At 32.3% G+C, this 25,498-nt stretch overlaps 4 protein-coding genes and 1 pseudogene across 7 annotated transcripts; 4 read left to right on the forward strand and 1 right to left on the reverse strand.

Moving 5' to 3' along the window:
* The first annotated feature begins 682 nt into the window (after window positions 1-682).
* On the forward strand, window positions 683-6,450 carry LOC143602557 (putative galacturonosyltransferase 6; annotated as a pseudogene). The gene is made up of 9 exons (XR_013147866.1): window positions 683-843; window positions 924-958; window positions 2,151-2,192; window positions 2,379-2,529; window positions 2,588-2,662; window positions 2,763-2,973; window positions 3,541-3,898; window positions 4,717-5,238; window positions 5,967-6,450. The product of XR_013147866.1 is annotated as a putative galacturonosyltransferase 6 (transcript).
* An 839-nt stretch (window positions 6,451-7,289) lies between these two features.
* LOC143602560 (photosystem II reaction center W protein, chloroplastic-like) lies at window positions 7,290-8,950 on the forward strand. Its single transcript, XM_077079622.1, has 2 exons — window positions 7,290-7,473; window positions 8,471-8,950. The coding sequence occupies exons 1-2, from the start codon at window positions 7,413-7,415 to the stop codon at window positions 8,785-8,787; spliced, it is 378 nt and encodes a 125-aa protein (XP_076935737.1). The 5' UTR covers window positions 7,290-7,412; the 3' UTR covers window positions 8,788-8,950.
* A 1,946-nt stretch (window positions 8,951-10,896) lies between these two features.
* On the forward strand, window positions 10,897-16,019 carry LOC143602561 (magnesium transporter MRS2-I-like). Of its 3 annotated transcripts, none has more exons than XM_077079623.1 (10): window positions 10,897-11,242; window positions 12,848-13,001; window positions 13,121-13,242; window positions 14,062-14,136; window positions 14,237-14,461; window positions 14,555-14,599; window positions 14,726-14,770; window positions 15,502-15,531; window positions 15,623-15,742; window positions 15,819-16,019. In XM_077079623.1, the coding sequence occupies exons 1-10, from the start codon at window positions 10,958-10,960 to the stop codon at window positions 15,903-15,905; spliced, it is 1,188 nt and encodes a 395-aa protein (XP_076935738.1). In that variant the 5' UTR covers window positions 10,897-10,957; the 3' UTR covers window positions 15,906-16,019. The 3 variants fall into 3 exon arrangements, with proteins under 3 accessions (XP_076935738.1, XP_076935740.1, XP_076935739.1); XM_077079625.1 differs by having other exon boundaries at window positions 15,627-15,742; XM_077079624.1 differs by having other exon boundaries at window positions 12,848-12,989.
* Window positions 16,020-22,730: 6,711 nt separating this feature from the next.
* LOC143602558 (S-protein homolog 5-like) lies at window positions 22,731-23,180 on the forward strand. Its single transcript, XM_077079620.1, has one exon. It carries the CDS (start codon window positions 22,731-22,733, stop codon window positions 23,178-23,180), a length of 450 nt encoding a protein of 149 aa, XP_076935735.1.
* A 1,056-nt stretch (window positions 23,181-24,236) lies between these two features.
* LOC143602555 (F-box/kelch-repeat protein At1g57790-like) lies at window positions 24,237-25,210 on the reverse strand. Its single transcript, XM_077079617.1, has one exon. The coding sequence runs from the start codon at window positions 25,164-25,166 to the stop codon at window positions 24,237-24,239; it is 930 nt and encodes a 309-aa protein (XP_076935732.1). The 5' UTR covers window positions 25,167-25,210.
* Between the last annotated feature and the right edge of the window lie 288 nt (window positions 25,211-25,498).

Consider the following 25,498-nt stretch of genomic DNA (forward strand, 5'->3'; position numbering starts at 1 on the left):
TTATGCTATTGTGGTGACCCAATGACTGTCAAGTGATAGGTGACAGTAGAGGTGGCCAAATAAATTAACCAATCCGACCTGAAAAAACGAACCAAAACTGAACCGGTTTGAAACCAATTATGTAGAATTCGGTTTGAAACCATAGGTTCGGAACAAGTTTGTAATTTTCTCCACTAAAACCGGTTAACTGAATCGAAACAAGCCAAAACCGGGTGAAAATCGGTAAAACCCGAACCGAAGCCGATCAAAACCCAAACCGAAACCGATGGTAACCTGGTTAATAAACCGGTTTTAACCTGAACTGAAACCGATTATAAACCGATTTTGACTTTTATTGACTAAACCGACCAATTTCAACCCAAACCGGTTTGTGCACCTCTAGATGACACAACAACTATCAAGTGACACGTGACAGTATGATTTTCTAAAAAACATATAAAACAAACTCTAAAGCCAACATATTGGTTAAAACAAAATAGTCTAAACAAAAGGTGACGACTAAAAGATATTGGAGTCACCTCCCCACAGCTAATTCAATGTTGTCTTCTTCTAGATATCATTAAATCATTGTTATTATTATATACTTTTAGTGACACGTACGTCAATACAAAATTCATGACAATAATAAAATACATAGTTTAATTAAATCGTACACAACCTACAGCGAACATGGCTAAATCTCAAAACCCTAGTCCACCACCACTACTACTACTAATTCATCATTCCGTACAACAAATGATCACAATCTCCACCGTTAGATGAAGCAATTCCGCCGCCGCACGAGGATATGCATCCTCTCTTTACTCTTCCTCTCTGTATTCGCCCCGATCCTGCTTCTCTACGGTACGATTGCTACTCTTTGTATTTGTTTCATTGATTACTATATGATGAGATAATATTATTATCCGTGTTTTGTGGTGCAGGATCGAGTGGATTCGTTGAAGACTTATCGAGTTTGGTATGATCGATTGATACTTACGCTGCTTGTTGTTTTTGTTAAGTTAGTGTGTTTATTGTTGTTGATTAGACTGAAATTAGGTTTGTAAATAATAATGATAATAATAATAATAATAGTAAATAGTAATAATAGTTATAATAATAATAGTAATAATAATAATAATAGTACTACTGCTACTACTACTAGTAATAGTAATAGTAATAATAATAATAGTAAATAGTAATAATAGTTATAATAATAATAGTAATAATAATAATAATAGTACTACTGCTACTACTACTAGTAATAGTAATAGTAATAATAATAATATCCGATTCGATTCGGTGTTTTGAAATGAGTTTGAATCGAAGTAGAGGTTGTAAGTGATGAGATTGGAGAATAGTTAAAATGATATGATTCATAAATATGTAAATGTTTCTTACAAAAATAATGAAAGAAATGATCAATTTATATAAATGTTTTATGAATGAAATTAATTTAATTTGTTATATTATAATGTTTTATTTAAACTTACTAAGCTTAATTTAATTTGTTTTTGTGTTTATCTAGTTTTTGTGTTAAATAATAAATTGTTTTAATATGCTTTTATAACTGTTATTGTATATTTTTTTTAATATCTGATACTATTATCACTATCTTTATTTAATTTATTTATTTTTATTATGACTATTTTTTTATTATTTAATATTAATTTTATTTAATTTTTTGTTTTCTCTAATATCTAGAGGTGTTGTGTTGAACTTTGGCTTTTTATATTATCTAATACATATGGGTTTCGGAGCCGAGGGTCTCTCTCGAAGCAACCTCTCTATTCTTTGGGATGGAGGTACGGTTTGCATATATCTCACCCTCCCCAGACCTTGCTTATAGCATTGCTATTTGTGGGATTTTACTGGGTATAGTTGTTGCTGTTTTATGAATGAACTGGACTTTTTGTTAAAGTAGAAAACATTTTACAAAAATAATTATAGAAATCATTGTTATTTAATATGAGAGAGATGTGGGAAACAGAAAAGTATAGAAAGATTAAAGAAATATGTATAATTAGTAAGAAGCAGACCGGAAAAAAAGGGTGATGATGAACTCATATCGCTTTACTCTTTTATTATGTTGTATTGTAGTATATAGATATAGATATAAATATAGATGTCGATGAACTCATACTGATTCATTATTTTCTTTATTTTTCCAGAAAGGAAGGAGGGATCTGCGAAAGCTTAATTTAGTAAAGCAGGTTAGTATTTGCATTTTGCAATGCTAGTTTCTAGTTTCTACTTTGATTTGATTGAAAATTTCATGTGACAGAAATATATTTGTTGTTGTTGTTATTATTATTATTATTATTATCATCATCATTATTATTATTATTATGATTATTATTATTATCTTTCGGTTGATTGAGATTACTGTTGTGTATTAGGAGGAAGGTGTTGGCTTAAGAGAGCCGGTTTTAGAGGTTTACAAAGATGTAAATGTTGATCCCACTGTCAGGTCCAGATTCACAGATTTAGGTATTCAGTCTGATAATACAAGTGTTATCAAATGCAACTTGATTGATCAGTCTATTGACTGTTTAAGGATTACTGTCTAGTTTTTTATCGTTAATGATTATCTGCTGAATAATTTCAGGAGGAGATGTTGATGCAAAAGGAATTAGTGGACAGAATCAAGAAGAGAAAAGACCGGTGACTTCTGTTATAGTGGTTTGATCTATGCTTTGATTTTTATATTGTACTTTGTGCATCTTATATTTTTGCCTTTGAAAAATGCAAACAATTTATTATTTTATTTGTTTCGATGACGTGGCATGATCAGGATGCACAGCCACAAGCACGGAGGGTAGTAATGGATGCAAAGATTAAAGAGATGAAAGATCATCTGATAAGGGCTAAAGCTTACCTGAGTTTTGCAGTGCCAGCTGGCAATGCTCATTTAAATAAGGAATTACGGTTACGAATTAAAGAATTAGAACGAGCCATGGGAGATTTCAGCAAAGACTCTGATTTGTCTAAGAGGTTACCTGCCATTTCTTTTGCTTTTATATGCATCATTATCACTGCTCTTTAGAGGTAGTAAAATGGATGGTTAAAGCAGACTTTTTGACACGTGTCAAAGCTGGACTTGTTAGACTGACCGAAAACACTTTTTGTGCAAAATTTTAAGTTTTGTACGGCCAATTAGTAGCATGCCAAGTTTTATTACAAAAATCATATTTTTTTACAGGTATGACCTGTTAGAGATGAACATAAGATGAATATCCCGCTGTGTAGCTCAATTGGTTAAGGGTGCGTAAGACTTGGAACAATAAGATGAATATAATGATTTAGGAGGTTTTGTAGATTTAAAATACACTTTCATCGGCGTTTGACTTATTTTATAGGCATGACCTGTTAGAGATGAACATAACATGCGTAGAACTATTAATAAGTAAATGAGGTGAAAGTACCACACTACTACCACCTCTACTGTTTACAAACAAAAATATTATCAGATTTATGTAATGCAGATTTATCTTTGGATTTGTATACATTACCATGGTTTTTAAATATTTAATACTGATTTTTGGATATTGATCTCTTCAGGGCTTTTCAGAGGATGCGGTCGATGGAAAATTCCTTACAAAAGTCAGCACGAATTTACCCCGATTGTTTGTTAATGGTGAAGAAGCTTCGTGCGATGGCTAACAATGCTGAAGAACAGGTTCGGGTACATAAGGAGCAAGAGTCTTTTCTTGTACAGCTGGCTGGAAGAACGACTCCGAAAGGGCTTCATTGTCTTTCAATGAGACTAACATCTGAATATTTTGCTTTGAATCCTGAAGAGAGAAAGCTTCCTAGCAATCCAGATGTGCATGATTCAAATCTGTATCATTTTGTTGTGTTTTCTGATAATGTTCTGGCGGGTTCTGTTGTGGTTGACTCTACTGTTTCATCTGCAAAGGTATCTGACTGTTTCTTACATATGTTAGCACATTTTAATTATAGATAACTGCTGATAATTCTGACTTTGCTTCCGAAGGATAAATAATAGATTGAGTGGGCTGGTTAACGGGTCAAAATAGATTGGGATAATATGAACCACGGGCCCGATTGGCCTGGATACGCTCTTTTGTCTATTATTAAATTTTTTTATAAGTAACTATCTAGAATCAGTAACAACCTTGTATTTTTTTTCTATCACACGACAAATGAAGAAGTGAATAGTGGTTTTTGATATAAAAATAGATGGTTTGTGATTATACTTGAATATTATATTTTTGAAAGATCAGAAATAAAAAAAAGGTAGTTGTAAAGTGTAAACAATAGCCCAAAGGGATATCTTTAGCAACAACCCTAAAAGTAATTTAAATATTTCATTTAAAAATGATTTGGAAGTTATACGCGTTCCTGTTAGCTTTTGTGAGCCTTTCGATCTGTTTGGCTAATATGACCCGTTCCCTTTGTATTTCTTGCTTTGAACCGTTTTGGCCCAACCCATTTGGTTATGATCATCATACATGTATTATTTAATTATTCAAAGGACAAAGAAACAAAAACATTGTTGGTTCAAGTAACACGCTCCGACCTGCTTTAGAAACTTGTTTTGACCCAAACCCGTTATTTAAATAATCATTGTTTTTGTTGGTTCAAGTAACACGCTCCGACCTGCTTTAGAAACTTGTTTTGACCCAAACCCGTTATTTAAATAATCATTTCCACTTATATATAATACTTATATTATAGAATGAGTGGTAAGTTTTTATATTTGCGGATTCACAGGAGCCAGGGAAAATTGTGTTTCATGTGGTGACAGATTCTCTCAACTTTGCAGCTTTCTCAATGTGGTTCATATTACACCCTCCTAAAAAAGCTACAATCCAGATTCATAACATAGACAATTTTGATTGGTTCTCCACTAAATACAACCCACCAAATACGGATGGTCGTGATTCACAGGACCCGAGATATACATCCACCTTAAACCACCTAAGATTTTACTTACCAGATATTTTCCCAACATTAAATAAGATTATACTTCTTGATCATGATGTGGTTGTACAAAAGGATTTAACACCCCTTTGGAGAGTAAATATGATGGGAAAAGTCAACGCGGCGGTCAAGACTTGTGGAAATGATCCTGCGCATCGCAGGATGAGTTTGTTACTCAACTTATCTGATCCAACGGTGGGAAAAAGATTTAGCAATGAGGCGTGCACATGGGTGTTTGGCGTAAATGTTTTTGATTTGAAAAAGTGGAGGAAAATGAATCTGACTGGTGTTTATGGCAAATATCTGCAACTGGTATGTGTTTTTTGTTTTTTCAGTAATTTATGTTCAGTTGAATTATTATTTGCTTTGCAAACTGAATATATAAGTGAAGCCCGGGCTCGTTAATCAAACAAGCTCAGTTTTAAGATTGAGCTTGGACTCCAGCTCATCCCAACTCGGTTCGATTCAAGCTTTTAGCGAGCCGATACAGAGTAGCTCACGAGCGGCTTGGCTTGTTTACACCCCTACTATTTTTTGTCATTCTACACTACATATGGTTTCATACATTTGAATCATAGTTATCAAATGCGCTAGGCCCATAGGCCTCGCTTGTTGCCTAGGCGCAAAAAAAACGAGGGCCTGAGAGAAAAAAGGCGCACTTAAATAAAAAATTTAAAAAATATGTTATGTGTATAATAAATTATACTATTCTTCAAATAAAATAACCAAAAGCTATTTTATAACATTTAATATAATCTAATTAGTACCAAAAGTTCTAAAATAGTCAAATTTCAATAGAACGTCTTGCGTTTCTTTTTCTCGGCATTTATCTTCTCATGCTCCTGGCATAGACAATGTCGAAGCGCTCGCCTAGGAACTAGAAGCGCATTTATTGAGTCTCGCCTGAAAAATGGGCCTAGGCGCAAGAAGCGAGGGCTTTTAATAACTATGATTTGAATACATGCCTTAATATTATGTTTGACCAGTTTTCTTTTAAGCTATTGTTTTAAATATTTCGTTTTTTCCGATAAATATTGCAGGGGAAAAAGAAGCCAATGTGGAAAGCTGGTACCTTGCCCTTAGGTTGGATGACATTTTACAATCAAACCATTGGTTTGGACCAGAAATGGCAAACTCATGGATTAGGATATTATTCTGGTATTAGACAAGAAGATATCGAGCGTGCAGCAGTCATACACTATGATGGAGTTATGAAACCATGGTTAGATATCGGTTTTGAGAAGTACAAAACATATTGGAGAAAACACGTCGAATACAATCACCCGTATTTGCAGCAGTGCAATATTGCCTAATATCCCTCACCCAAATTTTTATTTAAACACAAGAACACTAGTTTTTTTCTCATCCGATTTCCATTCGATACTTAGACACTAACACCCATCGAGCCATAGTTTTTTTTATTCGGTTTATTTGTTTATAATACCCGATTAGGTGTAACTTTACTCATATGGATTGATAAGTTGCTCTTTCGGTTACATTAAATTGAATGAAGCTAATTTGATATAGTGATTTTTTCCGTAGTTGATTTGTTTATTCGCATATTGTGTTTGATTCTTATGGCGATCGGGAAGAAGAGGTTGGTTTGACGGTTTAATGGTCTGGAGTTTGGATCGTCTGGTTTTAACATAACCGTTCTTTTTTTCTTCAAAATTGTTAGAATGTATTAAAATTATAGAGAAAAGATAGGATACTATAATTGTTTAACATACCTTAGGTACATAAATACTTATATTTATGAAATCAATCCATGAAATCACATCACAATATCTCGAAATCGTCAATACATATCCAATTAATCATTTTTTTACTTTTCTTCACGAAAACCATTTTTGAGCGTATTATGGATTTCTTGAACGTATTGGATTTTGACACTGAGCGTTTTTAGTTTTTGGCTTGATCGTTTAGTAAAATGGCTTTGAGCGTGATTCACGTAGCTATTGTACGTTAAACAATTATTGTACGATAACTTTATCCTAAAATTATAAAGATAGTTCATGAATATAATGCGTGTGTATAATACACATCACCAAAAGTAAAAAAGAAGAATATAAATATCAATGGTTAGACAATTGATTAGATATACATGAACGGTTTCAAGTTTCAAATTAGACTAGACTGTTTCACCGTTAAACCAAAATAAAAATTAAACTGGACTGTTTCACCGTTAAACCAAAATAAACCTTGAACCAAACCATGTGACTTAAACCAGCCAAAACACCAACTTGGTTTGGTTTATGAAGATACTAATATGATTATAACTTTATGAAATAAAAACATTATATTTTTTGTTTTATTTGATCAATAACTTTTAATGAGAGTTGGCTGCAATGAGTGGTGGATAAAAGAAGATGTGGTGCAATCCAAGTTGTCTGGTTTGATTGGATAGACTTAAATTATTAAACCAATAAAAATGTCATTCTATTGAAAATACACTCTTCAGCCACAGACAAATCACCACAGAGAAAATGGCATCCATTTCAGCTTGCACTCCTATTATTCTTCCAAAGAAACCTTCCACTCTTCTTGGTATGCTTTCTTGTTTAATTTTTTATATCATTGATATTATATAGTTTAATTTGTTTTCAGATAATAAATGATAAGCAAACATTACTTTCACATGGAAAAGTTAATGTATAAATGATATTAACTAGCTAATTATAAGAATCAAGTAAAGTAATTATATATACAAGTAGAGTAATTATGTAATTACATCACAGAGTAATTATATAAGTACTTTGTAATGTAATTACATAATTACTCTACTTGTATATATAATTACTCTACTTGATTATCACGTTTAGTACGTTAATTTCTTTGTATTTGATCCAAATCCTATTTTCACATATTTACTTATAGTTGAATAAATTTTGGGTATATAACTATATATCATCTTCAATTTTTAGAATTGATGAAGTTTAAGCTCTCATTGTAGTAAACAATTCAAATATGAAATGGTGCCACTTGTTGCCAAAACGAAAACCGGGTTGTGTCTTGTTCTCGCTTAGACCTGCGTCTAAAATTCTCAAATTGTTCCCGAATCTAGATCCAAGCTGTAACATATAAATAAACTCGTTAATAGGTGACCCGATGCGAAATCTATAAACATTTTCCATTGATCAAGTTAGTTTTATATTAAGATGATATAGAAATAAGTTTTGGAATGAAAAAAAATGAGAGGACATAATCACAATGTCTAAAACAACACCATATGCTATTGTCTAGTATTTTAAAGCTCAATAATTTTCTTTTTTTATTTAAAATGAAACAAGTTTTTAATATTTTATAATGAAGTTGCCAATGCCCAATGATTCTTTGTTTTACAAGAATTTTAAACTTTAATTTAAATTTATGAAAAAGCTTATAATTTAATATTTTACTTTATATAATAACTATATACTATATAGCATATTCAATATAATTGTAATCAGCAACATTTTACTAAAGTTTTGACAATTTTTGTTACATCAACCACACCCAATCATAGATTTGCAAGAACTAAGGTTGAAAGTTGGTTAAATTCTAGGGTTACCGACTACATACAAAATGGGAAAGGTGCAATGTTCGGCTAAGCAAGATACAATGAAGGAGAGCGCATCACGTCTAGTGATGACCAGCGTGTCATCATTGGTTGCTACAACAGTGGTTGCAACCATGTCGAGCCCGATGGCCATGGCTCTAGTGGATGAGAGAATGAGCACAGAGGGAACCGGGCTACCCTTTGGTCTAAGTAACAACCTTCTTGGTTGGATTTTGTTTGGCGTGTTTGGATTGATTTGGACCCTCTACTTCGTGTATACAGGAAGCCTTGACGAGGATGAAGACTCCGGTCTATCACTTTAGGGCTTAAAATTTGTAAATTACATTCTTGTATCGGTTAATGGTTCTTTATAAGAAATTATGTTCTTCGATTTCAACTTCTGGTTTATCATAAGTCTGTAATGGAGATAAATCATGTTCTTGAATCCTGTTCTTATGTGAATATGTGATTGTATGTCGTATTTTTTGATTTTTTTGTTCATCTTTATCACCAAATACATTTCATATATATTTTTTTCTTCAGTTGCTACATACATTTCATAAAAAGTAGGAATTAAAAATAATGTGATAAGTACAATAATTGAAAGAATTATTATTTTACATAAACACCATTGCATCAAAAAGTATTTGCAATTAGAAAAAAATTATTTGATTGATTGAAGTTTTCATTTTATTTAAGAAGGAAGGTGTTATTTGATCCATTCAATATACACATGAAAGAGTAAACTCTGGTTTTCGTCAATGTAGTTTGTTTAGATCTGTGATTTTACTCAAATAGTTTCAAATTTGTGATTATCGTTCTTGGGTTTTATTTCACTTGCAATTAAACCCAACAACACTAACCCTTTAAGCATTGTCCTTAAACCCATCAACATGCCCCTCACGTGAGAGGCCATTTTATCATTTTTCTCCCCAAATAATCCCCAACCCTAATTCGCAAGCCCCATCACGTGACAGATCATGGTATAATTGGGGAAAAAAAGGGACAAAACCGCCCCTTACGTGAGGAGCACGCTGATGGTTTAATGACCAGACTTAACGAGGTTAGTGGAGTCAAGTTTAATTGCAAATGAAATGGAGTCATATAAACAAATTCATAAATTTAAAACTATTTAACTAAAACTACATATTTAAACAAACCACAGGAAAAAACCAGTTTACTCTAACAAAAAAATAAATGTAGAATGTAGTGATGAATTCGATGTGTATGGACCCACATGACCGCCTTTGTTTGAAGATATTTATGAACTGATTTTTAACCGCCGGTTCTTACTTGATGTCATTTTGTACCCCCTTATATATTAGAACTATTCAACAACAGACCTTGTACTTATATAAGTTTCAATTTCACCCTTCATGTTATAAATTGTTCTTTGTAAATGTAGTGTTCCTTTTACTCATTTATTTGAGCACAATGAAGCTAGTTAGTTCCTCTAGTAAATTATCATCCATGCTATAAATAAAATGTTAAGTTCACTGTAGTTCTTGAGATGTCTCAAACTTGTTATGGTAAGTTTTTATACTTACAGGGCGTGGGATCATGTGTTGCAAACGTAGAATGGGTTAAACGTAGAATATGGTACCGTCGATTCAATTACAAGCTAATGGGCTAGATACAAATAAATCAGTTAGTTCTGAGCGAAGTAGAAAAAGTAGGTGAATGCCAGATCAAAATCGATGGAAAACCATTGACAATCGTTCCTTCTTTTGTTAGCCTACTACTTGACCCAGTGAATCGTCGTAACTATCCTTTTATAACCAATTAAAATTTTATTTTTGCTAAAACTCAATATAGATTAAACGATATCACTTCGAGTGTATTTAACCATTTCCCTGCTCATTAAAACAATTAACCTTTTAAGAAGATATATTTAATAGATAACGAATTATTTGAATTATAAATTTATGATCGAGATCATCATAAATTTATAATTCAAATAATTCGTTATCTATTAATATTCAATAAGATATCAGAGTTTTCCTATCTTTTAATATTTTAACTTCAACACACGGTACAAAACTTTTTGATTTTCTTTACCTTAGAGCATTTCTAACACCCCGTCTTTTAGTCGTGTTTAAGCTCACCTGAAGAAGAGAGGGAGAAAAATACCTCAACCAATTTCTACGAGAGAGAAAAAAGGAACACCCGAAAGCACTTTTAGAGTCAATCTAAACTACACGACGTGACAACATTTAAACATAGACGTAGATAACACTCGCTTTCCCATCGGTATCTAATTAACAACCTAACCAGTAAGTAACCAAACATCTATTTTTCATTACCACCACAAAACCACAAGGACTACTATAGTCAATTCACATACCTAAAAGCACCAAACATTTAAAATCTCAAAAAAAACATAAAACATTAAACATAGTAACAACCATCACACATTCTATCCATCCCACCAGCCTATCTCCAACTCACCAAACCACAACAACGTTAACATCAACTTAATATTTCATTAATCCAATGGCCAATGAAGGCCAGTTACTCGTACCAGTGGATTCATTTTCACAACCAGCATCCTTAATCAAGAAAACTGCTGTGTCTAGAAGTTGGGTGTCTGTTGATACTAATGGACAGAGTACGGTTTTGGATTTGGATAAATATGGGATCATGAAACGAGTATCGATTCATGCTCGAGATCTGCGGTTGCTAGACCCGTTGTTGTCGTATCCGTCTGCGATTTTGGGTAGAGAGAAAGCTATTGTTTTGAATTTGGAACACATTAAGGCAATCATTACAACTGAAGAGGTAACATTTGTTACTGGTACTACCAGTGTACCGTGCCAGTAATTCAATTTTTGGTGTAGTTAATGGTAACTGTACAAACTGAACACAATTTGTACTGGTATTTTTATTTTTAATTTTTATTTTTAATTTTTATTTATCATATTTTTGGTATCGGTACAGTTTGATTTCAGTATTTCGGTATTTTTAGTACTACTGTTGTACATGTACTGATCAACACCGGACCAAAAATGGGTACGGCGGTTCGGTGTACGTCGTCATCATCATCATCATCATCGTACTCAGTATATCCCACCAATAGCAATGCTATGGTAGGGTCTGAGGAGGGATAGAGAGGCTGCTTCCGGTGAGACCCCCGGCTCGATAGTAGTTTTGCATCAAGCCTTGGACATAAGGCACATAGCACTCAATCATCGGGACACCGGCTGATCGGTGCATGTGCCCTTGTCTTTCAGCTATCAACGCCACCACATGATGCCTGATTAACCTTCCGCCACTTTTAACGTTATTTTCACGAGATTAGTAAAATAACGTCAAAATTAGTGCAATTTTACTTTTGCCCACCCGAGGGTTCACACATATATACATTATATGCGCGCACCGCAAGCAGGGCGTAAGGTGAGCCGAGCCTAAGCTTGATTAGGCTCGAGCAGAGGTTGTTTTGACTTACAAGAGCTCGAGTTTGGGTCTTTTAGGATGAACATTTTTTTACAGAATACTGGTACCGTACCGTACTGTACCGTGCATTGTACGGTGCCACTAATTCACTTTTAGGTGTAGTTAATGGTAACGGTACAAACTGAACACAATCTGTACCGATATTTTTTTTATTTTTTTATATTTTATATTTTTGGTATTGGTACTGATTGATTTGAGTATTTTCAGTAGTACTGTCGTACCGGTACCGATCAACACCGGACCCAAAAATGGGTACGCGGTTCGGTGTATATAGGGGGTGTAAACAAGCTAAGCCGAGCCCAAGCTTGATTAGGATTAAGCAGAGGTTGTTTTGACTTACAAGAGCTCGAGCTTGGCTCGTTACGAGCTTTTTTTCTAAAGCTTGTGATGGATATAATCTTGATTTCACATATAAATGCAGATTTTGTGAGAACTCACGATTTATTGTTTATTAATAAAGAACAAAAGACAATTCAACCACAAAATTATCGGTGTTGTTCGTGTTGCTCGATCTACTTAATCGTGCAGCTCGTGAGTTGCTCTTTCAAGCTTGAGCTCGGCTAAGGCTCGACTCGTTTGCTATTTATTAATTCATTTATATACATTTTTTAATTAATTTTATATAATTTGAGAAAAAATTTTAACGAGCCGAAGATCGGCTCAAGCTCGTATAGTACCTTAAACGAGCCACAGCTTGACTTGGACTCAACTTTGCTGTGTAAATTTAATACATAGAAGTCCAAAAGAGACGTAACTTAAACATACACAAGGCTCGTTAAGGCTCGACAAGCCTAAATGAGACTTACAAGAGTTATAACTTATTTCACTTTGAAAGTGTTAGCTAGATTAAGTTCTAGTATTGTAACACCATTGGTATTTAACTATTTAATTATATATAAAGTTATGATAATAATATTATTTAAAAAATAGGTATTGCTTCGTGATCCACTTGATGATAATGTTATCCCCATTGTTGAAGAGCTTCAAAGAAGACTGCCACCTGTCAATGCTAATTATTTAGGCCAAGGGGATGATGAAGATGGTGTTGGAGGTCAAACTGAGGGTCAAACAAGTGAATCAATTGGTATATATTTATTATATAAAAAAAAACTTATGGTTCTGGATAGTTAATGTTACTTAATAATAACATTTGATTAATGTTATTATTAAAGTTCTTTTTTTGGGTGTAAATGATGATGTTAGAATTCCCATTTGAGTTCCGGGCTCTTGAAGTTGCATTAGAAGGTATTTGTAGTTTTCTTGATGCGCGCACACGAGAGCTGGAAACCGCGGCTTATCCTGCATTGGATGAGCTCACCTCTATGGTAAGTTCTGGTTGGCGGGTTGAAAACATCAACTCTAACCCGCACATGTTTTACCCGAACATGGCGTACCTAACCCGTTTATCCAAGTGTGTTAAACGGTTTAGTGGGTTGGTGGGTAATAATCAGGTTGTAAATGTGTTAATTGGGTTGGTGGGTTGTAAAAAAAATGGGTTTAGCGGATTGGTGGGTTGTTAAAAGATGGATTAAACGGGTCATAAGGGGGATAGTGTGTCGAATTGTTTAGCTAAAGGTGTTAAACATGTCAACCAAAAAAATGGTTCATTTGCAAAAACATGTTTAACCCATCTATCTAAACGTGTCAAACATGTTAGCGTGTGATAATCAAGTTATAAACGTGTTAATCGCGAAAAAATGGGTTAAACGGGTGGGTGGGCTATAAAAATATGGTTAAACAGGTTAGTGGATCAACCTATTTAGATACATGTCAATCCGAACACGACCACTTTTGATTAAACATGTCTCCCGAACATGAACTGCTTTTTAAACAGGGTTGATATACTAACTCAAAACCTGATTATTTTCGTATCGTGTCAAATATTTCCACCCATATTACTTGATATAAGTGTCTTATTATTTGATCTTGAATACAAAATATCTATACATCTATATGACTTATTGTTATGAGTTTATGATGGTCTTTAGATGTGCATTTAAATATATAAGTTTTGTGTGTATTGGTATAAGTTATTACTTATTATGATTATAATGTCACATTAACATGAAAGGGCTTCCATATGTTATGTGATTTTTGCTGCAGTTTAGTGATGTCCATTTTCGGGTTGTATATATTGTGTGCAGATAAGCAGCCGCAATCTGGACAGGGTGCGAAAGCTCAAGAGTGCAATGACACGATTAACCAATCGGGTTCTAAAAGTACAAATTTTTTCTATATAACTTATAATATTTATCTAGAGATAGATGTAAATTTAACAAATTATCCTCTAATATTATTGTCCGTGATTCGTTTTTTTAGGTACGAGATGAACTCGAACAACTATTGGATGACGATGATGACATGGCAGACCTCTATTTATCAAGGAAGTTATCTTTCGCTTCTTCCCCGACTCATGATAGTGCAGACTTAACGTGGTCTCCTCCGTCTCCAACCATAGAATCTAAAATATCACGAGCAAGTCGTACCACACCATTTTCTACCCATGGGGAAAACGACGTTGAAGAACTTGAAATGTTACTCGAGGTTCATTTTTCGCCAAATTTTTAATGCTTATTATTATTATTTTTAATTGTGTTTATTGTGTTTCTTGTATTGATATTCTTTTGTTTTGTGTAGGCTTATTTCATGCAAATTGAATCTACATCAAATAAGTTGACTACAGTAAGTAATCAACATGTTTTATCTTTCTTCTTTGGGCCCATTTGAATAAACAGCCCAAAATTAAGATTAAAATATTTTATGTAAATAAATGTCAAGTTTAATATAATATTTTTTGGGTGTTCGCAGTTGCGTGAGTACATTGATGATACAGAGGATTACATTAATATTCAGGTATAACAAATTGCAAAAATAGTCCCTATGGTTTGATCGTTTTACAAACTTAATCCGAACACTTTTGAGAGTGTTGCACGTTTAGTCTCTATTGTTTATCTCAGTTAGTTTTTAATGGAAAACTGATGTTATGTATCATTCATGTGAGGGTTATGTGTATCTTTTCATATTTGAAAAATTAATATCATATTCTTTCAAAGTCCAGAACTTCTAATGTTGACTTCATCACCATCGATTTTTAACTGGACATTCAATTTTATTAGGATTTTAAATAAAATGAGATCACCCTCACATGAAAACTATTTTATTAAGACTTCATATTTGACAAAACACAATTACTTTCACATGAATGACACACGACATGACTTAAAACACTAACTAAGATTTCCAATAAAAGCTAATTGTGCAACCCTAAGGGGTGGACGACGGACCTACCTTTGTGGTACTGTGGTTGGTTGTCCCTTTTGATTTTTAGTACTATTATAGTGTAAAATTCTTGACCGAACTATGTAAGTATATAACAATACAACTGAGAAAGTTTCCGACTCCGTGATAAATTTTTCTAGGTCCGCTTCTTGCGACCCTCTTCCAATGTGTGGACTAAGTTTGCAGCCTTTTGAAATCTGGAGACCAAACTTGCAATTTGATCAAACCACAAAACTATTTGTGCAATTTTCTCTTGAGATTAAATATTCTTCAGAAAAATGATATAATACTTTTTCTTTATGCAGTTGGATAATCATAGAAATCAGCTGATCCAGGTAATTATTATTATCCATTTCTTCATTGAATGTAGTTTATTTCTAAAGAATAATATTATTTATTTTTATTAATTTGCTTTTCATATAACAGTTAGAACTCTTCCTACTATCCGGAACAGTTTCATTATCAGTTTACTCATTGGTGGCTGCTATATTTGGTATGAACATTCCATACTCATGGAATAAAAACCATGGCTATGTGTTCAAATGGGTAAGCACTTGTACTATGTGCTTATACACTTGTACCAAATACATTATTAATTTTAATAAATGTTTGTTTCTTGAAGGTGGTCATTCTTGCTGCAATAGTGAGTGCATCAATCTTTATGTCAATAACCACTTATTCAAGACACAAAGGTCTTGTAGGATCTTGACAAGAGTTTGAATTACATGCTGCTTTAGGTGACTAAACTCCATGTGCTATTTGGGTTGTACTTTCATGACCGAAAAGTATTTCGGGCTTGTATGGGTTGTACCATGATTCATATATGCCAAAGGTGTACGTAGCTATTGATTTTGTACTTGTTTGGAGAATATGGTTTGTTTCGTGGGCGGCTTTAGAAATGTATAATAAACTTGTTGGTAGTTTTTAAACGTTCTTAGCATTTTAACTTGAATTTTATAAACGTTTAATTAGCAGACTAGATGAGTAGATGTTACATATTATAATTAAATTAAATGAAGCTAGAGAAAATTGTAACTATTAAAAGCGTATTTAATTTAGCCTCATATGTATTTTTCTTTTGAACGACAATTTTCATTAAAACACGGCACACTAGCAAGATGCAAGAGGCTCGAACAACAAAACAACATTTATAAATCAAAATTATACTAATCACTCTATGATAAGAACTTAAACAAAAACATGTTATTATCCAAAGATACAATCATATATTTATCTATTTTAAGATATTGACTAAAGATCATAAATAGAATTATCAAAAAAACTAACAACCCAAGTCACTTTTTTGACATGAAACATTAGATACTAGATTATGAGGAAAGAGAATTAATCGTGGATTTAAAATCATCAATTATTTAGTCTATAGAGATTTATAAGGAATTATGGATAGAGATCGATCAATAAGGAATATCATGTCAAAAGAATGATTTATTAAAAACATTTTCTTAATATTAAAAAAATCAAATGATTTACAGCTAAAAAGGTATAATAATAAGGGTCAAATTATTTTATAAAAGAGAACAAAAATGAGAAAGATGAGAAAAGTTATAGCCACACAAAAAAACCCTTAAAAAATTTAAAAAATAATAATAAATAAAAAAATCATAACTCAAAAGTAAATAAAAAAACGAAAAAGGTAAAAACACAAAAATGTTTTCACCATCTTTCTCGTTTTCATAAAAAAAACACAATGGTAAGTGAAAAAAATTGTTGTGGCTTTTTTATTTATCATTGTTTTGTGTTTATCATTCGTCATTGATTGTGTTTTTTTCCTTGACATTGTGTTTTTTTTTCTTTATATTGTATTGTATTACTCAACATTATGCTATATTTTGTTCAGCATTGTGTTATATTTTGCAATCTATTGTGTCTTTTTTTAATTATAATTGTGTATTTTTTTCATTCGCCATTGTGTCTTTATGTCAATTTTTTTTTATTTTTTAATTATTTTGTTGAATGCGAATGATGACGGAAACATTTTATTTTTTAAATTTTTTCGCTTTTATTTATATTCCAAGTAATGATTTTTTTATATTTTATTGAATTTATTTTTAAAAAGTTTTTTTTTATCACAAATTCTTTTCATACTTCTCAATTTTGTCTTCATTTATATTTTAATTCTTGATATTTGAGTATTAATAACTAATAAATGGTTAAATGTGTGTTTAATGTTTAGGAAATAATTAATGATTTTTGTAAATGTAACCATATATTGGTGTAGGTATAGTCAAACCCACTTTTTCTAATAATAAATTTTTTCACATAAAATCTTAACTTTTACATTTGCAAATTGCAATGATTTAATTCCCAACATCTTTATTTAGAGGAGAAACACCATACTACCATAGCACAAAGTTTTGAATTATAGTCAAACCTATTTAATATGAAAATACCATTTTTTAATTTTTCATAAAATGAAGATAATTAAATATAATTAAATGTGCATTGACACTCATTAACTATCTAATAAGCTTAAATGGTTCTTCAAATTTAATCACATGCAATGAATATTTTGGTTTATTAAAAAACCGAATATTAACTCATTGAATATAACATATCTACTCTATTTATTGCATATTATGTTACAGAATACTACTAGACATTATGATAATAAAAACTTTCTATAAAATTGCGTATATACTTTAAGTATTTGTATATAAATTTGTGACAAGAGAGGAACACACTCAATTACTCATTGTTTGGATCTTGAAAGATGAGTATTTTGGTTTCAAAGAAAAGCTATTTTCTTTTATTTCTGGTGGTCCATTTCAGTTGTTTTATGATAACCCCTTCTCATAGTCAATGTCCTTTCGCTAGAAATTATTCCATTTATATTTACAATGGAGACTATTCTTCACAGGTCATTAATGCATATGTGAAATCAGGAGACGATGATCTTGGGCTTCACAGCATTACTCATCAGAGTCCCTATAAGTTCATTTTTTGTTCAAGTATCTTTGGTAATACTCTTTTTACCGGAGATTTTTACTCCAATGCTAAAGCTGCGCATTTTCATGTGTTTGATAAAGAAATAGAGCATATGTTTCCATGCAAATATGGTGGACGTGCAAGTGTTCACTGGCTACTAAAAGAAGATGGGTATTATGTGTCAGGGGAATTTAAATCGTCGCCTAACGATCCGGCATGGATGTTTAGAGGAAAATGGGAGTAAGAGATTACTAATTTTGTTTATGTAATAACTACATTCTAATAAAGTTATATCAATGATATGTATGTCATTTTTCCCTTATAAAAACTATTTGAAAACAAATATATCTAGCAATATAAAAATCAGCCTTTACTCTCACTCTCTCACTATTGCCCTTCGCGAATTTTTTTACCAAAAAGGCCAAAAACAAAGCTTAACTCTAAAATAGTTAGCAAAAGTGCAAAACACCCCAACCCACCCCACCTCACCTCACCTCCTCCGGTCCTTATCTCAAAACCTCGCGTCTCGACAATCAACACATGTTTATTTCTTTTGCTGTTGATATTTTTGGTTTTTCACGACTGAGGTTGTGCAGCTACGCAGCTGAGTCAAACGGGTTATGCATAGTAATGTTATGACTCCAAGATCGATCAAAGTAGTTTATAAAAGACTTGGTTTTACAATAATATTAAAAGCTAGCGGTGCAACTTGTCACTCGTTTGCTTTCTAGTTCGATGTAACATAATATATTTTTCTAATTTATAAATTAATTTAATGTGCTTGGAATTAGATCTGAGTGTTCCCATTTGATTTTGGGTTTGTTAATTAGGTTAATTATTAATTATAAGGTATATATAGGCTTAATTAAACACAAAAAGGTTAATTTAGAGAATTACATGATTCATTATTTTTTTAAGAATTCAAAATCCCATCACTTGACATCACCTCCAGTTGTAAAAATGACAAATGGGTTCACAAATACAATCACTAGATTCAAAGTTCCATAGCATGAAGACTTGAAGTCACGTTAGTTATTTGATTTTTTTTATCTTTTAAAACTAAGGGTAAAACAATAATTTTTCAAAATGAGAATTTCTAAAGCATATCTACCTCATGGACAAAAAAGATGACAACAATAGCACGATATCCGTGATTTAACGACGAAAAATTAGACTTTGACATAGCACATGACATGCCGTGTAACCAGGGCTAGCTTCGAGAAGATGAAAATTTTTTTGGGCCTAAGGCGAAAAAGTTTTTTAAGCCTTAAGTAAAAGGAACATTTTATTGGGTTTAAACAATTTAATCTTTAATGGACTTAATCGGTTATGCTTTGAGTTGTGTAAAAAACTTTTGTATAAAATAAACTTAAAATGTCTCAAATAAGATGTCATGATATTTCTTTGCCACTATACTAAGATAGTGGTTATGTAATTGTGTTGATACATTGATTATACATATTTTTTATATAAAAATACATGTAACTTTTTTATTTAAAAATATTTCGGGCATGTGGCCGTTGACTACCCTGCCTGCGTGTAACTTACTCTAAATGTAATGATACCAAGTCACGAGTAGAGTTAAAGGCCTTTTTTTTCTAAACGGTTTGGCGAAAATTGTCACTTTAATTAAAAGGTATAACTTCTTCTTTTTTTTTGTCATTTTAGTCCAAAGGTACAAGTTGGATCGGAGATAAAAACCAATTCAAGAGTATAACGATCTAGAAAATAAGTTTAAGGTTGAATTCGAAGATAAAATATCATTAATAAATAATATTGGTGGAACAAATTTCAAAGATTATTATTGTTATTTGTTAAGTAAAAAAAATAATCATTCAATCTACCTTAAACTTTGTGTTTTTCAAACCATGACATTTAAAGAGAGACGGAGTGAGTATAATGGTAAAATTACATATATTTTTATTTAAAACATGTTTAATCATTAAATATTAAGATATAAGTCAACCATGGTTAAAATATAGTGCATTAAAATTAAAAAAATGTCAAACGGGTCAAAATGCATCGCATTAAAATATAACACGTCAAACGAGTTATAGTGAATTAATACAAACGTCAAAATAGTGCATTAAAATGAAACGAGAGAAAATAATAATAGGATTTCACATTGTATGGTCTCTAGTACAAACAATATAAAAAATATAGCTACAATTATAGCATTAAACAAACAGAATTAGAAAATAAGTTAGTTGTGCAATGTTTCATATTATGGTAATCATTAAATATTGTGTTATTATAGTCAAGCTATTAATTTGTTGCATATTTTACGTCAAATATGGTGTAAAAGCATTGTAATCTATGCATTGCAAATATTTGTTTGTAGATAAGCAAATTAATTTTCATTATACATGCATTGTATATAAATATGTGATATGAGAGGAACACACAAGTACTCAATGTTTAGAGCTTGAAAAAATGGGTATTTTTGCTATGAAGAAACTTTGTTCACTTTTCATTGCATTAACCTATTTCACTTTCTTTCTCATAATCCCTTCTCAAAGCTTTTGTATGTTTTCTACACATTGGACAATTAAAATATACACCGCAATTCCAAATTCACAAATCGACGCTCATGTGAGATCAGGTGACAATGATCTTGAGCACCACAATATTACTTACGATCTTGGGTATAAATTTGATTTTTGCGATAGCATCCTTGGAAATACTCTCTTCGTAGGAGATTTTTACTATAATTCTCGAGCTGCGCATTTTCATGTTTTTGATGGACCGGCAGCGTTGACTACTTGCTATAATTGTGACGAGGCGAATCTTTTTTGGCTACTAAAAGAAGACGGGTATTACTTATCAAGTCAATGGAAATCATATGATGATCCAATATGGGTTCTTAAAGGACAATGGGAATAAAAGATTTGTTTGGATGTTTATCTAATCATTCTACTCTAATAAATTTATATTAATGATATATCATTGGTTTGTGTTGTTATTATCAAGTGGAGCTCATAATTTATGATTACCAAACAATTTCAGTGGTAAACTTGACTATTTAAAATATAAAAAATTCAATAACCAAATAATTTCTCATGTAGCAAACTAGCAATACTCACACCTACACATTCTATGTGACATCCCAATTCCGCATAAAGTTTGTTGCATGGTTTGTATATATATTTTTTTGAAAGGCGTCAGATATATAAATAAAAAAAACAACAAAACTATGACTAGCAAGAAACTAGACGAGGGAAACAAGAAAAGCGTTACACATACATCAGGGGGTTTGTATATTAAACGAGATTATTAGTAGTCTTTAACTATATTAGATTATGGATATTATGTACATGTATCTTTGATAATTAATTCCCAAACCTAATGTCACCATTTTGTTCCTCCCTGCCGAAGAAAATAAAAGACCCATCGCGTTGCACCTATGGATTCTTGAGTTTTCGTATATGATTTGATCACCTCTAACAATTTGGAATTATCCTTCTAGGTTTAAGCGCAAGGCACCATCGAATTTACAATTATAAACGAGCCCAAAAATGGTCTACAACGATAATTTAGTTAGAATTTAATTCCATATGAACTATTTGCTTATGAATTATAAACAATAAACTTCGTAGGTTTGGGACCTTACATTCTACTTCATCTCGATACATCATGCATGATGACGACATGTAATACCCCCAATTTTTAAATAATAATAATATATTAATAACAATACTAGAATTACTCAATGGGGCCGCGTACAGAGTACCCATCGTTACTTAGTTGGTTGTTTAAAAAAAATATTTGAGGGGAAAATATGAATATTGAATAGATGGAATAATATTAATGTTTTGGTTGACTTGATATGTGTAGTATTACTAATTTACTATTGATATCTTATTTTCAGCAAAACCAAAATTCAGGAAAATAAATATGATTGCCCTTCTGAATGGGTCAATTCAGTATAATGCAATAGAAATTAAATGTCTTAACAACAGTTAAAATATTATGTTATTTCTATTTTCGTGGTGATAAGATGGTTAGGGTATGAAGTAGAAAGTGTAGGTTCAATCCTTATAGACTATAAAGTATACAAATTTAATCATTCAAAAAATAAGAAAACAGCTAAAGATATTAATTATGCATAATAAGTTAATTACTAAATATCAAGTTATCATGGTCAAAGTACATTGCATGGGTCAAACGGATCAAATGCATTGAATTAAATTAAACACCTCAAAAGAGATGTTGAAACATGGGAAAATAATAAAAGTATTTCACATTTTTTTTCTCTATTTTACAAACGATATACAGAACTAGTAGAATTACAATTGTAGTGTGAAACAAACAAAACTAGAAAATAATTAATCAGTAGTGAAATGTTTCACAGAAAATATAAGGAAACTATTATTTAAACATGTTTTATAATTAAATATTAAGAGATCATATGCATGCAAGCTATTAATTTATTGTACATTTTACTTTAAACATGAAGTAAAAGCATAGTAATTTGTGCATTGCAAATATTTGATTGTAGATATGCAAATTAATTTTCATTATACATGCATTGTATATAAATACATGTAATATGGGAGGAACACACAAGTACTAAGTTTGGAACTTGAAAATGAATATTTTTGCTATGAAGAAACTTTGTTCACTTTCCATTGCATTGACCTATTTCACTTCCTTTTTCATAACCCCTTCTCAAAGTTGGTGTTATACTACACATTGGTTTATAAAAATACACAGCGCAATTCCAAATTCACAGATCGATGTTTATGTGAGATTAGGTGACGATGATCTTGGGCATCACATTGTTACTCCTGATCTTCCTTATAAATTCAATTTTTGTGACAACATATGGGGAAACACTCTCTTCGTAGGAGATTTTTACTACAAGTCTCGATCTGCACATTTTCATATTTTTGATAAAGATGTGGAAAATACTGTATGCGCTGAGTGTGACGAGCAGAATCTTTTTTGGCTATTCAAGGAAGACGGTTATTACTTATCAAATGTATCACGACCATATGATGATCCAATATGGGCGCGTAAAGGAGATTGGGAGTACTAAAAGATTTGTTTGCGTCGTTTATCTAAGAGTTCTACTTTAATAAAATTATGTTAATGATATGTGTGTGAATTTTCTGTTAGGTGGTTACAAAACAATTTCGTTGGTAAATTTTGAGTGGTTTTAAATTCAATTTCGACTATATGACTAAAATGATGGTGAATTTTCAATAGAGTTGACGGGTCGGCCGGGTTGACCCGCATATTCTTCTTTGCCTTATTTGAACTTTTTATAACCAAAAGATATGTTGTTATAGGACTAGTTCATTTCTTTTCAATAAGAAATTATACATGCAAACATTTACTTTTTTTAGTTTCGGTCCGTAACTTACGTAAAAAAGCGACCAAAAAACAATGTTTTAGTTATGGTATCATAATAAACGTGACGGAAACTGACCGAATTCGCCTAAACCCACCGTGTTTTGTTTTAGTTCTAGTGTCGTAACGAAAACCAACCGAATACTGATTTTTTCAGTTCTGGTACTGTAATGAACGTGACGGAAACCGACTGAATTTGCGTAAACTCACCGTGTTTTGTTTTAGTTCTAGTGTCGTAACGAAAACCAACCGAATACTGATTTTTTTTAGTTCTGGTACCGTAATGAACGTGACAGAAACCGACCGAATTCGCATAGACTCGCCACCTCAACGTCCGGGATCGATAACGGTTGCATTTTACCAACGATCGAGTTTTACTGACTCACGCCACCCCATTCGTCCGCCTCAATATTCTTTTTGTTATTTAGTTGTGGTACAATAACACAGATTACTGAAACCGACTGAATTCGTGTCGATTTACTGTCTCAACATGATTGAGTTTTACCACAGCCCGAATTTTACCGGATAAAACACTAGTTTTAACTAATCCTTAACAAACTAACAAGGTCGAGATTAATTCCATAAAAAAATTAAAAAAAGCAAAACCACCATCAATAATAAATTCAATATTCAAATATCCATCCACTTTAAAACAAAAATAATGAAGAAGAAAAAAAGTTTGAGAATAAAAATCTATATAAAGACATGAAGAATCAAATCCTAACAATTTGGCGACAAGCACTTACCATTGCAGATCTTTACTTGCTTCATAAAACCATGGTTGAATCCAAACAGCCTTACACATTCTTGTCTTGGTCTCAGAAACATTAACAGCTTCTTTCAAATACACTATACTCTTAGAGTTTTTATTCTCATATGTTAATCCACAAACATCAACATATTCATCATCTTCAAGCTTTATCTTCTTCTTAGGAAACATGTTTTCATAGTAAAAATACGGCAAATACTCCGTATCTTTGCGCGTCGTTGAACCTTCAACGATGTTGTACTTCGTCCCAATCTTATCCTTAACCGAAAACCCCAACACAGATTTCTCACCAAACATGTAATAAAATGTTTCACCCTTGTTATCATATGTTGCTCCGGTCACATTAAGGTTTGATCCATAGTACCCGGGTACTTTATGTTGTGTCCAAGTGTTTCCCCCCTTTGAAATCATGTTTATTTCGAACCACGGACTGTCTATAGGGTTGATGATGGAAACAATGCATGTTTTCGACGTGGGAGCGTTGGAAAACGCTCCCACGTGGCCCTGGATTTGTGGTTTTGGGAACTTCGGGAGGGGGATTTTGGATAGGGAAAATGGGGAAAAGAAAAACATTGTGTTATCCTTGTGTAGAAGCAACCATCCTTGATATGACGCGAGACAGACTGCGCCAGCGATGTCTGGAATCTCTCGGTTGTAGGTTTTGTTTTCGTTGTAGATGACAAATTTTGAATCTCCGGATTTGTGGAAGAGGAGCCAGGGTTTTTTGGATGATTCTATTGCAGCCGTGGCAGTTGATGAAGCAGAGCGAAAATCTTTGCATGTTCCTCGGAAACTTAAGAGTTCGAGGAGCGGTAATTTGATGGCGATGAATGATAGCATTTCCATTGGAAGATCGGTCCATGATCTCGGTCTTTCGGTACCCATTGATCCTTGATTTGCCATGCATTTATAACAAATAATTCATGTCAATATACAAGAACATGTCACAATAATATCATTCTTTTATATTTTTAGCATTTTATACAATATATAATGTCTTGAGCAAAATGTGCAGATAAGAATATTACATTAAAAAAAATGTGATTTAAACAAAATCAATAACACCAAAAGAAAAAAAAAGTTAATATATGTGAGGGCACTCCTAACTCCTAAGGGTTTTTTATTATTTTTTTTTCCGGTTGGCCGAGGCCTTGCCAACTTTTATTAATACTCCTAAGGGTTTGATATGTCCTATGGCTTGCGGTGGCGAAGCCACAAAATTATGTGGGTTTGGA

This window comes from Bidens hawaiensis, unplaced genomic scaffold (assembly GCF_021521415.1).
Source record: "Bidens hawaiensis isolate Kalapana, Puna unplaced genomic scaffold, B.hawaiensis_p1.1 tig00059160_1, whole genome shotgun sequence".
Classification (NCBI taxonomy): Eukaryota; Viridiplantae; Streptophyta; class Magnoliopsida; order Asterales; family Asteraceae; genus Bidens; species Bidens hawaiensis.